Source organism: Macrosteles quadrilineatus, unplaced genomic scaffold, assembly GCF_028750875.1.
Source record: "Macrosteles quadrilineatus isolate MER2022 unplaced genomic scaffold, UCM_ALF_1.0 Scaffold_4__1_contigs__length_99947679, whole genome shotgun sequence".
Lineage (NCBI taxonomy): Eukaryota > Metazoa > Arthropoda > Insecta > Hemiptera > Cicadellidae > Macrosteles > Macrosteles quadrilineatus.
In genome coordinates, this window is record NW_026542597.1 from 44,174,575 (window position 1) to 44,190,856 (window position 16,282).

Here is a 16,282-nt window from a genome sequence, read left to right on the forward strand (position 1 = left end):
TCAATACTTAATTTACACACTGTGTATAGATTATTATCACATTAAATACTTTTTTACCAGTTATGTGAATTTTTAGGCCCAGCACATTGGAAATATGGTAGAAGTTTTGGTGGCTGAAGAGACGGTTGATTCCCTTGAACAAGACGCCTCGCAGCAAACACCACATTCAGGTCCTTTATCACCTGCTTTAGCCCCGTCAACATCACGTCCACCGTCTGCGACACCCTGTCCACTGTTTGAGTTTGAATCATACCTAACATCTTCTGCTGTACCACAGTCACAGTCGCAGCAGACGATCCAGCAGCGAAAAACCCCACCGGAACTCCAGCAAACAGAAAATCAAACGTTGCAAGCTTTACACATGTTAAATAACATTGTTTCGAACAAGCGTGTTCACGAACCTGATGAATGTGACTTATTTGGTCAGATGATAGCCAAAAAGTTAAGAAAATTGGCAGCTGATGAACGCGACTTATTAATGTACGACATTCATGGCATGTTTATTCCAAGACATCTTAGAAGTACGCCTCCTGAAACAATCTCCTCGGCAGTAAATTCTCATCCTTCATCTTCAGGATCCTCATCAACACATGTGCCAGGTCATGAGCCACCACATACAGTGTAACCAGTAAACATTTGAAATGACATTTCAACAAAACAAAACCAATAAAAGCTGTGGATTGTTATAGAGACTTGTCTTACAATAAAAGTTGTGTCATGTTCCTAGTTTACTAATTTTGTATACATTAATTAGGGTTCATACATGTTTTGAAGCTTGTACAATGTTTAGGGTTCATACATGTTTTGAAGCTTGTACAATGTGTAAAACTGTGTTAATAATCCACTTGCTAGGGGGGTTCCTGTGTGCATTTTATGTATAGAAAAACACCCTAAGGGATCATGTAGGTACTATGTGGGTTATCATTTTTCACGTGGGTGCCAGCTTGGCAGAGTGGGCATAACCTCAGAATCCGCCATTTTAAAAATGGCGGCGGCATTTATTACATGAAACTCATTAGGAGCTTATATCTCGAAAACGGTAATATATAGCGAGTTACTTTTATAACAATAAATGTTGCTTAGACAATAAGGAAAAACTTTTGTATTTACAAAAATGCCCTAAATATAACTATTTAGGAGTAGTTGAGCAATTTATGTTAATTCAACCTATAAATTTTTACTTTGTTTGACAAAAAAATTCTAATATCTTTAAAAAACTGTTCCTTTTTAATTTTGCACATAGAACTTATTTCTCTTTATATTTAAGGTCAAAATACCCCCACCGAAGCAAACCTGCAGACTAAGCAAACATTTACCTGGCTGCATTTCTACTAAAATATTAAAATTGTCATATTCATAGTATTTAACCTATACATTTTATCTCTGTTGCCAAAAAAATCAAATAATTATAAAAAAAGCTGTTATTTTGTAATTTGGCACATAGCAAAAATTATTTCTTCGCATTTAGGGTAAAAAACCTGCAAAAAGCATTCGAGAAGCTTCTGGCAGATATATAAGCTATTAAAATAATATAACATATTTTTAAATTATTTTTTTGTTATTAAATGACGCATACAAATATAAAAATAAATATAAACCTTTCTATATACTGAATTTTTATTATTACAAATAATAATAAATCTACGGATGTAATAGAAATTATTATTATAATTCATAACATTTATTATTAAAACGGCGATGGAGCGGGAACGGGACCGGCGGCAAAGTTGGTGCATCGGCCAAGCATTGACGTCGCGTTAACACAACCAGTACCTTGACATTGTCCTTGGTGGTAGGCTGCTTTGGACTGATTGTATTGATATTGAACTAGTTTTGTGGATCATAAAATTTGAGCGCAGTTATTGGATCTAAATTATAAGCCTTTTGGGTTAAGAGGAATTATATCTGTTCCCTTTTATAGTCATCAGAAAAATTAAACTGTTCACAATATACTTGTGAGCATTGCGGCAAAGAGTAACCACCATCACTGTGTCCAAAACTCAAAGGATCGAGTTGAAAAACGTGTTCTTCCATGCAATGGATTTGGAGTAGGCTACAATAAAAAGCACGTAAGATATGCTGTATAGTAGCTCTACCAGACAGAAAATCTTTTGCGACCTAAGGATATTCTTTGTACAGTGACAGTGTAAGTATATCCAGTGTCTTAGATCAATCATAGTTTCACACTGAGTATCCTTTTTTTTAATGTGAACTAGATACTTCACTGTGTTTTTCAAACTTTATTCTATCTCTTCCTCCTCATCTTTTCCAAAGTCCATTAGCAAAGTACTGTACTTGGATTACATTTTAGGGTAGCACGCTTTGTTCCAAATTTGCTGGCAAAGTCACAGCCCGTTAAAATATGGAGTGCTGAGAGAACTGAGCAAAGGTTACTTCCAAGCCTGTTTGCTATAATGTGAACTAGTACATATCATGAAGTTCTGGCTGTACCAAGTCGCATCCACAAATCCTGCAAACCTTCCGAAGTGAATCCATTCATAAAGTGTAAAGCCAACACTACGACATCTGTATCCGAAGACAGAACTACGACTTAATTTGATAACTCGAGCAAAAATGATCCAATTTTGATGAAATTTATCACAAACGTGTAAACCTTCGTTTTCAGACGAATTCGGACTATTATACCAGCACGATCGGACTATGGGAACGGGGGTTTATGGGGAGTTTAATGGGGTAAAAATGGATTTTTACGATTTTCGACCCTAAAAACACGACATTTTATAATGAACGAAACCATTTTGTAGAGCTCAAAAAATAAATAACTTTGTATATTGAAGCGTTGTATGCCCAAAAGTTACGGAAATAATAAAAAAAAAAATTTAAGTTTAAAATTCCCATGTTATTCTTATGGAGAATAAATAAACTGTTTTAGTTTGCTTGTTTATGGATATATTATAGTCAAATTTCAAAAATGTTGTTTCATTCATACTAAGCTATCAACATTTCAATAAAAATATATAAAAAACACCTAAATACCTTCCCTGAAGCAGCAAACGTAAGTACTAATTACAAATCAATGTCATTTAAATAGGAAATCAATCGATCAATTTTAATATTTTAGTAGAAATGCAGCCAGGTAAATGTTTGCTGATTCTGCAGGTTTGCTGCGACAGGGGTATTTAGACGTTAGATGTAAAGAGCAATTAGTGCTATGTGCCAAATTTAAAAAACAGTTTTTTATTTTTTTAAAGATATTAGAATTTTTTGTCAAACAGAGTAAAAATGTATAGATCAAATTAACATAAATTGCTCAACTACTCCTAAATAGTTATATTTAGGGCATTTTTGTAAATACAAAAGTTTTTCCTTATTGTGTAAGCTACATTTATTGTTATAAAAGTAACTCGCTATATATTACCGTTTTCGAGATATAAGCTCCTAATGAGTTTCATGTAATAAATGCCGCCGCCATTTTTAAAATGGCGGATTCTGAGGTTATGCCCACTCTGCCAAGCTGGCACCCACGTGAAAAATGATAACCCATATAGTACCTACATGATCCCTTAGGGTGTTTTTCTATACATAAAATGCACACAGGAACCCCCCTAGCAAGTGGATTATAAAATAAAATCAATAATTTATAGGCTACTACCAGCTGTTTTGTATTACACAACTTCTCTGAACTGTTTTTATACATTGTGTTACAAAACTTCTCTGAACTGTATTTATACATCATGCAAGTTTTCAATAGTTATTAAGTATTATGATCTTATTTATTTTATTATTACATTGATAAACAGCCGTCTTATGTCCATAAGCCAAGTTAACAACTAAAAAATAAACTAAATTTCATTTTTCCATTACTTTATAATGATAAATAATGTTAGTCAGTAATTATGTTTAATAAGCAATATATTTTATAATGAAAAGTCTTAGGCCTAGTTAATTATTTAAACTCCTTTATATGCCCATGCACTTTGATCGTGCTGCTCCGAACCGAGCCCATTTAAAACTTCAATCAGAGCTTTGCAATCATCATTTACGATTTTTTATATTATTTCACTTCCGGTACTCTGGCAATTTCGCTTTTACTTTTTAGTAGTAAATACAGTATTAGGTTTATTTTGTTTACCTTGTTCTGTTCCAATGAATTTCCTTCACACACCATCTCCTTCCCGCCCTTGGTTTGACGACTTTTTTCTCGTGTGTAAACATAGTTGTAAGCATATGCTCAAAAAGTTCATGCTATGCCTTCTACATCCAAGTTTGCCTCCATTTCGACTGTGAGACAAAGCGAGAGTGAATATGTTTAACTCGCTTGCAATTTTATGCCTATGCCAATCTCTTTTGATTACTCAGCGAGCGTGAACTGCTGCCAATTGACTGTAGTGCAATAGTGTACTGGACAGGAGCGACACTTTTCCCTCCATATCATCATTAGCCTTTACTGAGACGATTGGGGACTTGATGTATAGTTATGTTATGATAATGAACATGTGTTCATTAATTCATTGTTTATTTTTACCAATTAGAATGGATTGAGTAAACTAATAATTGATACCATTTTGAGTTGAATTTTATTATTTAATATACAATAATTGTCGACAAGGATAACGGAAATAGGAAATATAAACAGTTGAGATCAATTGCAAAGGGCAAAATTTCCCAAGACTGAACTAATTGGAGAAAATAAATCAACTGAAAAATGACAAGTGTATAGTTAGATCCCCTAGGAAGACCTTGGTTAGAGGTCATGGAAGCAAGTGAGAATTGCTGAGGCAGTGGACGAAAATGGAGAGGACCGGATAGTGACGTTTGTTGGTGCGGCTAAATATCCACCTTCCATTGGAATCCCTGGAAGTAAAGGTAAGTAAGCTAACTGAATTATATTCCTTTACAAAAAGTTCTTTTAGTTTTTATTTTATGTGTTAATAATGGTAATAAGGAACACATGTAAAATCAAATAACTTTATTATTTTACAATGATATGCAAATGCAAGGACAGCCGCGTTTACACTAAATGGCGTTTCTACAATAATCTCCAAAATACCTATGACGCAATTCTACATAACAAAGCAATGCTTGAGTGTTGACAAACAAGTAGGCCTGTATATGTACAAAACATATCTATTTCTATTTCTAATTTACACATTACTTTGGAAGAAGCTGATTTAAATGTACAGTAACTGTTTAATGGTATGATATAAATGAATGAGTCCACTTTACTTGTTAAAGTCAAAAGGAAAAGGATAATAAACAAAACATTTAATGGGAATAAGTATTTGCAAGATCTGAACTTTGTGTGGTTTTAAGCTATCCAAAAATATATTCCATTATTCAAATTAATTGACATATGTATTTGGGGTTGTGAGTCAAAATTAACTTAAGAGGTAGGTTAAAAAAAACAATGGGTAAAAATTCATTAATAGTTTGTGTTCCAGTTAAAACAAAAATGAAGGAAATATATCATATACCACACAATCATAGAAATCAATCTAAATTCATTCCTAACTTACTACTCTTCCTAAAAAGGAGTAAATTGTTTTACAAATACTTTTTTTACCACTAAAAACTTCACAAACTAGCTAAACAAAATCTAATTGTAGGAACTAAAACTTTGCAGAATGGTTATTACTGAAAGCAGTACCTTTAGGAACTAAGGATAAATACTTCAAATCATGAGCAAAATGTTAGATATTGTAAAAAAAATCAATTTACCAACTTACAAGTCTTAGGAAACATAAAAGGAACAATTAGTAACAATTCAAGGAGAAAACAAATGTTTTACTGTTATTTATATGCCAATATTCATTAACACACTGGTTTTCTTCAATATATATATACTTTTTTTTCAATATGTAAAGTTAACTCAGGTCACACAGTACCTGAGGTTATGTTTTGGCAGTAAAATATCGTTAAATGCTCACATCTCGGAGGGACATATTTAAAAAACCTTTGGATACATTTTTGGTTATCAGTTATTTAACTAATGCTATAATATCATGCAATATTATGACATATATATTATGCTATGTCATGAAATATACTAAACAAATCCATTTGGTTTCACATTCTCAGGATAACAGTGTTTCGATGAAAAATTAAATATCAATTAATCACATTTTTAATTCTATAACTATAGAATCTGATATTGTATTTACAAATAAAAATACCACAGTGACAAAGATTGTCGCCAAAAACCAGTTCAAATTTTAAACACTTTACCAAAGTAATAAATTGCTTTTCTTGAATTCTTTCAAGAATTTACACCACTGGCATATGCTATTTCGTTCATAGCACGGTTAAAGCCCTATCTAGGCCAAAAATTGTAAATGCATTCCATTTCAACTCAACACACCAAATTAATTTCCAATTAGAAAACAACAGTTGAGCCTCGTATTAAATTTCTATTTTAATTCAATCAACTAGGCAAACTACTATGGGTAATAGCTTCTCGATCACATATAACCAACAAACTCTTAACGTACTTTAAGGCACACATAAACTAGGATTTACAAAAAGTATCTTACAGCTTTGGGGTAGAAAAAACAACCAATCTCAAACCATCCTCCAATTGACGTAAAATGCTCAGGCCCTTTTGTCATTTTTGTTTCAAACTGTTTTAGGTATTTTGGCAATTCAATTAATTAACACTGCAGTTAAGAAAGATGATTGTTTCAATAAAGTTTTTAATATGAAAAAAAACATAAATTCAAGATTTTTTAAAATTGATTTCTTTTATTTAAAATGCATACAATTTTACTAATCTCTTGTTTTCTTATTTAATTCTCACCTTAGCAGTATGAATTTAACTTTACAGAATATAAAAGCACCAAAACCATACTAAAAAGGGAGTCACAAAAAGTAAAACTTTCAAGGAAACAAGCACGATAACATGTAAATAACATAGGCTACACCTCCTAAATTAAAATTCAACAAGTGACTAGGTAAAAAGCATAAGTAGACTAAAAGTATATTGTGATATTTAACAGACAAAAGCACTCAATAATCAATATAAAACCATCCAACCTCAAGTGATACTGAAACAAGTGTTTACTTTTGTACAAAAATATTTGAGAAAAATCACTCAATGAAAAAAAAAATATAAGGTCATATAAAAATATAAAGTAAAATTAAAAGTCTAAATGACTAAAATCCCTAATGTTATTCTAGATAATATTCTTAAACGTAGTGACCAACTAAAAGTGTCATTTTGGTAAAATGTAGTAACTAAAGTTTTCCTGAAGCAGAGTGATATGGATTCAGTGGCTTAAAATTACAGAAAGACTGGAGACTAGAAGAATCCGCAAGGACGGAGACGAAGAAGTCAGAAGAAAGATCCTGTGTACAGAAACACAACAGATATTAGTAGAGGACCAACACAAAAATGTTTTTAAGAAATATTATCAGATTTTTTTCTTCAGTTTTTACTTACACCTACTGTTGACAATGCAATTGCATCCGATTCTGCCAAACGTGCTAAAATGGCTTGAAACAGTAAACAAATGATAGAACTTGAGACCTATTGGTTTAGCGGTCTTTTACAATGACTGGCCATTTCAGAACCTCTGCGAACGCAAGGTCAAGGGTCTTAAATGCAAGCATGCCCAGAAAGACTCTCTCATTCGGGAGACGGACAACGGACCAGATCTTTGTTTAGGCTAATCCCCTGATTTATGGCCTGAGGGTAGTGGTCACCGGAGGAGGGGTGGGGAATCAAGAATTCTGAATCCCACCGGAGGCGTTAACTTTTCGTCAAAGATTTCGCTTAGAATGCGATTACTTCTTAACTGTACATCTTTTGTTAGAATTTATAATTTGATGATCAGAACTATTTTTCGATTAGGAAACCTTCATTCAATTTTTCATTGTCAGAAAGTTTGGTTAGTTTGGTTGGGTTAGGATAGTTAAATTAAATTTAATTAAAATTTAACCTACAAAAGATACGTTTTGACAGCGACGGTGATAGAGCTAACAATTTGCCGCGAACAGTTCGGCTATGCACGGTATGATGCGGAAGCGTTCGACACCAACCTAGAACTGACAGGTCAACCGACCGTGATTAAGAGGATTACAGCCTCGGTTAAGTGCCTACACCCCTCTCATTCGCTCCCGGTCAGCCGACCATGATAAATACTTCTCTAAACAGCCTTGATGTTACTAACCTGTGCCAGAGCAATCTAAGCATTTGAACCAAATAATAGAACAGTCTATAGCTCAGAGCCCAGTGCTACATCATTCTTAGCATCCAATCCAATTGCTGGAGCAGTCTAAGCATCTGCCCCTGTACTAGAGCAATCCACTTATCCGACTAACTTGCTAGAGCAATAATTAAGCCTATATTAAGTACTAAAGGAATCCTAGTATTTCCAATGTGATTGCTAGAATAATTTTAGCTAGTGTTTTTTTGTTTAGGATAGTAATCATAATCGTCATAATCATAGCTATCTCGAACTGTTATGATGATATCAGTATCTCCAAATTCTTTTAACTTATGACCAGCACAGCAATGCAGCATCAAGACAGTGAGTGCGTGCAGCTTCTCCTCACTCTTGCCTAGCAGGAACTACAACTAACAACAACCTCCACTGTACTCACTCAGTTGCAGTTTGGTAATGTGAGGGTGTCGTGAGAGTCTTGTAGACCAGCACAGCAATGCAGCATCAAGACAGTGAGTGCGTGCAGCTTCTCCTCACTCTTGTCTAGCAGGAACTACAACTAACAACAACCTCCACTGTACTCACTCAGTTGCAGTTTGGTAATGTGAGAGTGTCGTGAGAGTCTTGTAGACCAGCACAGCAATGCAGCATCAAGACAGTGAGTGCGTGCAGCTTCTCCTCACTCTTGTCTAGCAGGAACTACAACTAACATTAACCTCCACTGTACTCACTCAGTTGCAGTTTGGTAATGTGAGGGTGTCGTGAGAGTCTTGTAGACCAGCACAGCAATGCAGCATCAAGACAGTGAGTGCGTGCAGCTTCTCCTCACTCTTGTCTAGCAGGAACTACAACTAACATTAACCTCCACTGTACTCACTCAGTTGCAGTTTGGTAATGTGAGGGTGTCGTGAGAGTCTTGTAGACCAGCACAGCAATGCAGCATCAAGACAGTGAGTGCGTGCAGCTTCTCCTCACTCTTGTCTAGCAGGAACTACAACTAACATTAACCTCCACTGTACTCACTCAGTTGCAGTTTGGTAATGTGAGGGTGTCGTGAGAGTCTTGTAGACCAGCACAGCAATGCAGCATCAAGACAGTGAGTGCGCGCAGCTTCTCCTCACTCTTGTCTAGCAGGAACTACAACTAACATTAACCTCCACTGTACTCACTCAGTTGCAGTTTGGTAATGTGAGGGTGTCGTGAGAGTCTTGTAGACCAGCACAGCAATGCAGCATCAAGACAGTGAGTGCGTGCAGCTTCTCCTCACTCTTGTCTAGCAGGAACTACAACTAACATTAACCTCCACTGTACTCACTCAGTTGCAGTTTGGTAATGTGAGGGTGTCGTGAGAGTCTTGTAGACCAGCACAGCAATGCAGCATCAAGACAGTGAGTGTGTGCAGCTTCTCCTCACTCTTGTCTAGCAGGAACTACAACTAACAACAACCTCCACTGTACTCACTCAGTTGCAGTTTGGTAATGTGAGGGTGTCGTGAGAGTCTTGTAGACCAGCACAGCAATGCAGCATCAAGACAGTGAGTGCGTGCAGCTTCTCCTCACTCTTGTCTAGCAGGAACTACAACTAACAACAACCTCCACTGTACTCACTCAGTTGCAGTTTGGTAATGTGAGGGTGTCGTGAGAGTCTTGTAGACCAGCACAGCAATGCAGCATCAAGACAGTGAGTGCGTGCAGCTTCTCCTCACTCTTGCCTAGCAGGAACTACAACTAACAACAACCTCCACTGTACTCACTCAGTTGCAGTTTGGTAATGTGAGGGTGTCGTGAGAGTCTTGTAGACCAGCACAGCAATGCAGCATCAAGACAGTGAGTGCGTGCAGCTTCTCCTCACTCTTGTCTAGCAGGAACTACAACTAACATTAACCTCCACTGTACTCACTCAGTTGCAGTTTGGTAATGTGAGGGTGTCGTGAGAGTCTTGTAGACCAGCACAGCAATGCAGCATCAAGACAGTGAGTGCGTGCAGCTTCTCCTCACTCTTGTCTAGCAGGAACTACAACTAACAACAACCTCCACTGTACTCACTCAGTTGCAGTTTGGTAATGTGAGGGTGTCGTGAGAGTCTTGTAGACCAGCACAGCAATGCAGCATCAAGACAGTGAGTGCGTGCAGCTTCTCCTCACTCTTGTCTAGCAGGAACTACAACTAACAACAACCTCCACTGTACTCACTCAGTTGCAGTTTGGTAATGTGAGGGTGTCGTGAGAGTCTTGTAGACCAGCACAGCAATGCAGCATCAAGACAGTGAGTGCGTGCAGCTTCTCCTCACTCTTGTCTAGCAGGAACTACAACTAACATTAACCTCCACTGTACTCACTCAGTTGCAGTTTGGTAATGTGAGGGTGTCGTGAGAGTCTTGTAGACCAGCACAGCAATGCAGCATCAAGACAGTGAGTGCGTGCAGCTTCTCCTCACTCTTGTCTAGCAGGAACTACAACTAACAACAACCTCCACTGTACTCACTCAGTTGCAGTTTGGTAATGTGAGGGTGTCGTGAGAGTCTTGTAGACCAGCACAGCAATGCAGCATCAAGACAGTGAGTGCGTGCAGCTTCTCCTCACTCTTGTCTAGCAGGAACTACAACTAACAACAACCTCCACTGTACTCACTCAGTTGCAGTTTGGTAATGTGAGAGTGTCGTGAGAGTCTTGTAGACCAGCACAGCAATGCAGCATCAAGACAGTGAGTGCGTGCAGCTTCTCCTCACTCTTGTCTAGCAGGAACTACAACTAACATTAACCTCCACTGTACTCACTCAGTTGCAGTTTGGTAATGTGAGGGTGTCGTGAGAGTCTTGTAGACCAGCACAGCAATGCAGCATCAAGACAGTGAGTGCGTGCAGCTTCTCCTCACTCTTGTCTAGCAGGAACTACAACTAACAACAACCTCCACTGTACTCACTCAGTTGCAGTTTGGTAATGTGAGGGTGTCGTGAGAGTCTTGTAGACCAGCACAGCAATGCAGCATCAAGACAGTGAGTGCGTGCAGCTTCTCCTCACTCTTGTCTAGCAGGAACTACAACTAACATTAACCTCCACTGTACTCACTCAGTTGCAGTTTGGTAATGTGAGGGTGTCGTGAGAGTCTTGTAGACCAGCACAGCAATGCAGCATCAAGACAGTGAGTGCGTGCAGCTTCTCCTCACTCTTGTCTAGCAGGAACTACAACTAACAACAACCTCCACTGTACTCACTCAGTTGCAGTTTGGTAATGTGAGAGTGTCGTGAGAGTCTTGTAGACCAGCACAGCAATGCAGCATCAAGACAGTGAGTGCGTGCAGCTTCTCCTCACTCTTGTCTAGCAGGAACTACAACTAACAACAACCTCCACTGTACTCACTCAGTTGCAGTTTGGTAATGTGAGGGTGTCGTGAGAGTCTTGTAGACCAGCACAGCAATGCAGCATCAAGACAGTGAGTGCGTGCAGCTTCTCCTCACTCTTGCCTAGCAGGAACTACAACTAACAACAACCTCCACTGTACTCACTCAGTTGCAGTTTGGTAATGTGAGGGTGTCGTGAGAGTCTTGTAGACCAGCACAGCAATGCAGCATCAAGACAGTGAGTGCGTGCAGCTTCTCCTCACTCTTGTCTAGCAGGAACTACAACTAACATTAACCTCCACTGTACTCACTCAGTTGCAGTTTGGTAATGTGAGGGTGTCGTGAGAGTCTTGTAGACCAGCACAGCAATGCAGCATCAAGACAGTGAGTGCGTGCAGCTTCTCCTCACTCTTGTCTAGCAGGAACTACAACTAACAACAACCTCCACTGTACTCACTCAGTTGCAGTTTGGTAATGTGAGGGTGTCGTGAGAGTCTTGTAGACCAGCACAGCAATGCAGCATCAAGACAGTGAGTGCGTGCAGCTTCTCCTCACTCTTGTCTAGCAGGAACTACAACTAACAACAACCTCCACTGTACTCACTCAGTTGCAGTTTGGTAATGTGAGGGTGTCGTGAGAGTCTTGTAGACCAGCACAGCAATGCAGCATCAAGACAGTGAGTGCGTGCAGCTTCTCCTCACTCTTGCCCAGCAGGAACGCTGCCTTAGCCTTGGCTTCTGTCGTAGAGCTCGACTGTTCCTCCTTGGTCAGTCTCAGGTGGTTCTGGCTCTCGTCATCTATCATTGCCTTCAGCTTGGCCATCTGTAACATGAGAGTATGTTATGAAACTTTCCTCATTCTTATATGACTTTAACATCGCTTTAGTTTCAAGCCTCTTGAGTATACACACTGCTCTTGTTATCCACCTGAAATGATGTTTAGAGGAAACCTCTTTTTGAAGTTATTCGTTTTAAAATTTTAGCTACGTGATTTAGGTGGCTTTATATTTTAAGCAATGTAACACATAGTTAACCACACAGCTCAAAAGTATTTTGTTGATCCATGATCATTTTTCGGCTTGAATATATAAGTGTCACTTTAAGTCTAGGCAGAAATTTATGCATGCACCACTTGTGATCTACTGTACACTAATGAACTGAGCTCATTAATGAACAATACGGTCAATAGTCTGTATTACAAAACCTCAACTGTAGAATGGTAACACTCCTATTGGTACTGAATTACCTATGTACCCTATTATAGTACATTTGGACCTACTTGTTCAATTATTACTTATCATGTGACATTACTTGGTTACTACAAGTACATAACCTACTTTGCAGCCTGATACTTTCCAAATCAGGTACAAGTTACACCAGAATACCACTAGTTGGAATCGGCCTGTATGGTTCATTAGATTGCTTGGATTAGCCTAAAAACTGCAAAATAACATACAAAAATTATGAAAACTCAAAAATTGTCTCCTGCAATCATGGAAACATCGTAAACGTCCTGAATTCAAGGCAACATTGTGATTATTTCCCCAATTAACCAAAAATTTTGTAAAATTACAAACAAAATTAAAACAATGCAGTTTTATTGTAAATGACTATGTACTGCTCCTCTGATTACAAAAACATTGAGCATAATTAGATTATCACCCATGATCATCTCTTGCTATCACTTACTGATAGCAATTTTTACACAAAGAACTCTAAAAGAGAACCAATAGAACAGTGGTTAATAAATGGACGCTGAGCATGGTTCAATACAAAAGTCACCAAATTTTTCCCTTCGTGAAAATTAACTTCTCCTGGATTGTCCTGGTTAGCTGGAAACCCTCTTTAATAATCCAGGACACAGAGCTTTGTTTATAATTTTATTTCTGTAACATTTTTTCCCCAACAAGTGGTTCGGATTAGTGACCTCTGGTGTACTTATGTACTGACCACGATGTCTATCTTCTTTTTCCTGGCCTCCGGAGCCATGTCAGCAAACAGCTGGCGGCCCGTGGCCTTGGCTTGGTCCATGAGCTCCTCGTCCTGAGGTCGCGCCAGCAACTGCGCCAGCGCAGTCGTGATCTCGTCTCCGTCCTCACCCTCCAGCGTGAACAACGTGCCCCCCTCACCCAGCGATGTCTACGGGAATACATGCATTGTTAGTATTTCAACCTTCAGTGTGTTTTGATATGTGTCTTTACAAATTACAACAAAATATAATCTATTTGGGCTAGTAAATTTGAAATATATCTGTTGCGAATTTTTTTACTGGATCTAACCTACTTGTTCTCTTGGAAATTATTTTGTTCCTTCATAAATACTATACTGGTCAACACTAAAATCATATATAATGCATACATTTTTGTGTGTGTGAGAAATATGGTTTTAAACAATGGGAATATATTTATTAGCTTTAGTGATGACTTCAATGCTTACCAGTATTTTAATATTTACAGTACTTTGAACATGAAATTAATATCATTGAATAAGTTGGGTTAGAGTAACTTATTAAACTTTACAAAAAGTAAATACAACAGAAAAAAGATAATTGTAATTAAAAACAAAGGAGAAAAACGTAAATTTGATAAATATTACATTGAATGGATGCATAAAAAAGTAAATAATAGTAAACAATAACAAAACAATATTTTTAGTATAAATAACACTATTTAAAATTGACTAACATGTCATTTGAGAAAAACAACAGGAGGATAAAAAATTCAGAATACAAAAAACAATTTACGTTCAAGTAGTTAAACTTAAGTGAACTTTACCAGCTGATCAATTTATACTTAGTATAAATCCACAAAAAACATTTACATTTATTTAAAACAAAATATTTTAGCTACGAAAAAGCAAAGATTTATCAGTAAAAAAGAGTTCTTTTCAAATTATTTGTTTGTGCATCAATCAGAACTACTCAGCACTAAAATACCTTAATCTGTCTCAAGTGCAGGTAAAAACCACTAAGTAAAAATATAAATGTTGTATAACTCGAATTGGTTGAATCTTAAGAGAAAATAACTTCATATACTTATGATACATTATAAGTAAGCTGTAAATTTATGTTAAAAAGATATCATCCCCAAAAGTCTTAGTACAGAACCATCTCATGAGAAGCTTCAATGTTTTATTTATGACAGAAAGTCATTTAAAATTTGTAATTAATAATTCAAAAGCATAGATTTAGATGTGAAGATTGTTTGTGAGAAGAATCTCGAATTTCTATATGTTATTTATTTTATATGGTTAAGTTACAATACAAAGGTCAACTTAACCAAACCAGCAAACTAATAATTTTAAACAAGATGAAAACAAATAAACCTGCTGGTAAACAACCAAAGCTAACCAACGGTTAAAATACTATTACGGTAACCCCAAACCACCATAAGTTCTACATTCTAACTCCAAATATTAAACCATATAAACTCTCACAATACATTGAATTTTGTAATTTTAGTTCTATATACATCAACGACCAAAAAATCTACAGTGCAAAGGGAGAAAAAACACAAATCAATCACAAATATTCTTAACGAGAAATACTTTACCATGTGGTCAGCAGCCATAGCATGCAAAGCTGCAAACACAACAGCTGTTATAGCAAGCTGTCTATACATGCAACCTCTACCTAACCTCACTACGCAAGATATGTACACTGTGCTGCCTAAAACCTTACATAACTAAGGCACAGAATTATTATTGTGGTACAGGTTAGTAGCGTAATATATAGCACATGTAGGGTTTAAAGTTGGTGTTATTGTAAATTACAAAACCGACACACATCAGCCAGTCTTACAGATTTGTTACAATCCAGAATTAACTTGTTTGACTAAATATTTTTTAGTATTAGTTGTATTAAGTTAAAAAATTACCATGGAAACAAATATTAATGGACTGCTCACTTTCAACTTACATTACTACAATAATCTTGCTCTATAAGTACAGTAACCACTGATGAGTTTAATTTTAATTTTTTTTTTTTTTTAGACATATACGCGTGTATGAATATTAGTAGACAGTTCAACATGTTGAAGCTATGTAGTAGTACATAAATTAATCAAAAACTAAATGTCCATGGTATATGGTATACTGTATGTATAAATGTATCACTACAAAATGTAGCCAAGAAGAAAATGTTTTTCTTGCGATAAATATCTTCCACAATTTTCATACAAATTGTTGGTTTCAAATAACTGTTTACTTATATTACGTATCATATTAGTTTTGCATGTATCATATACCATGTATCGTATATCATATAACTGTATTGCAAGTTAGGCCTAATATTGTTCTGATATCCAATGTATAATGAAAGTATATTATAGTGCCGAGGATTCAAATGTAAACGTTAAAGTAATATCCTACTTTGGAGCTCCATAAAAAATACTTCTCTACAAAATTATACTTGCACAAGGAACTAACAAAAGATATAAATTTTCTTTTAGAGCTATAAAATCAAAACTATTGAGTGGGGATTGTTATCTAGTGTGGAAAAATAGACAAATAAATAGATCATTAAACCTTCTCCATGTTGTGCTATGTTTAGTAAAAACAAAATCATATCCTGTTTCTACAAACAACCCCACTTTTTCCCAACAAGGAAATGTTAGTAGTAGCTCTAACAGAATAAAACCAGAGTTGCATAGTTTGAAATTACAAACTGTATGACACAACTGTTTGTTTGGACACTTAAAACATTTAACAGTCATTAGTGCACATACGTTAATTGTACAATGGAAATCAGCACAGAAACAAAAAAATTCTTTTCCCGTCCCCATACGCAACTTTTTGGGGTACAAATCTCTTTTAAAAAAGTTCAC

General features: G+C 36.4%; 1 protein-coding gene and 1 long non-coding RNA gene across 2 annotated transcripts in view; both read right to left on the reverse strand.

Annotated features, from left to right (window-relative positions):
* Positions 1–5,724: 5,724 nt before the first annotated feature.
* Positions 5,725–8,674, reverse strand: LOC128992114 (uncharacterized). The gene is made up of 2 exons (XR_008490693.1): positions 8,560–8,674; positions 5,725–7,302 (listed from the first exon to the last, which is right to left on the reverse strand). It is a non-coding gene; the product is annotated as an uncharacterized LOC128992114 (long non-coding RNA).
* A 3,389-nt stretch (positions 8,675–12,063) lies between these two features.
* Positions 12,064–16,282, reverse strand: part of LOC128992890 (PDZ domain-containing protein 8) — a 34,632-nt gene continuing 30,413 nt past the window's right edge. The window contains exons 16-17 of the mRNA XM_054416635.1: positions 13,410–13,598; positions 12,064–12,282 (exon numbers count right to left, since the gene is read on the reverse strand). Coding sequence (XP_054272610.1) covers positions 12,064–12,282; positions 13,410–13,598 — 408 coding nt within the window. The remainder of the gene's footprint in view (positions 12,283–13,409; positions 13,599–16,282) is intronic.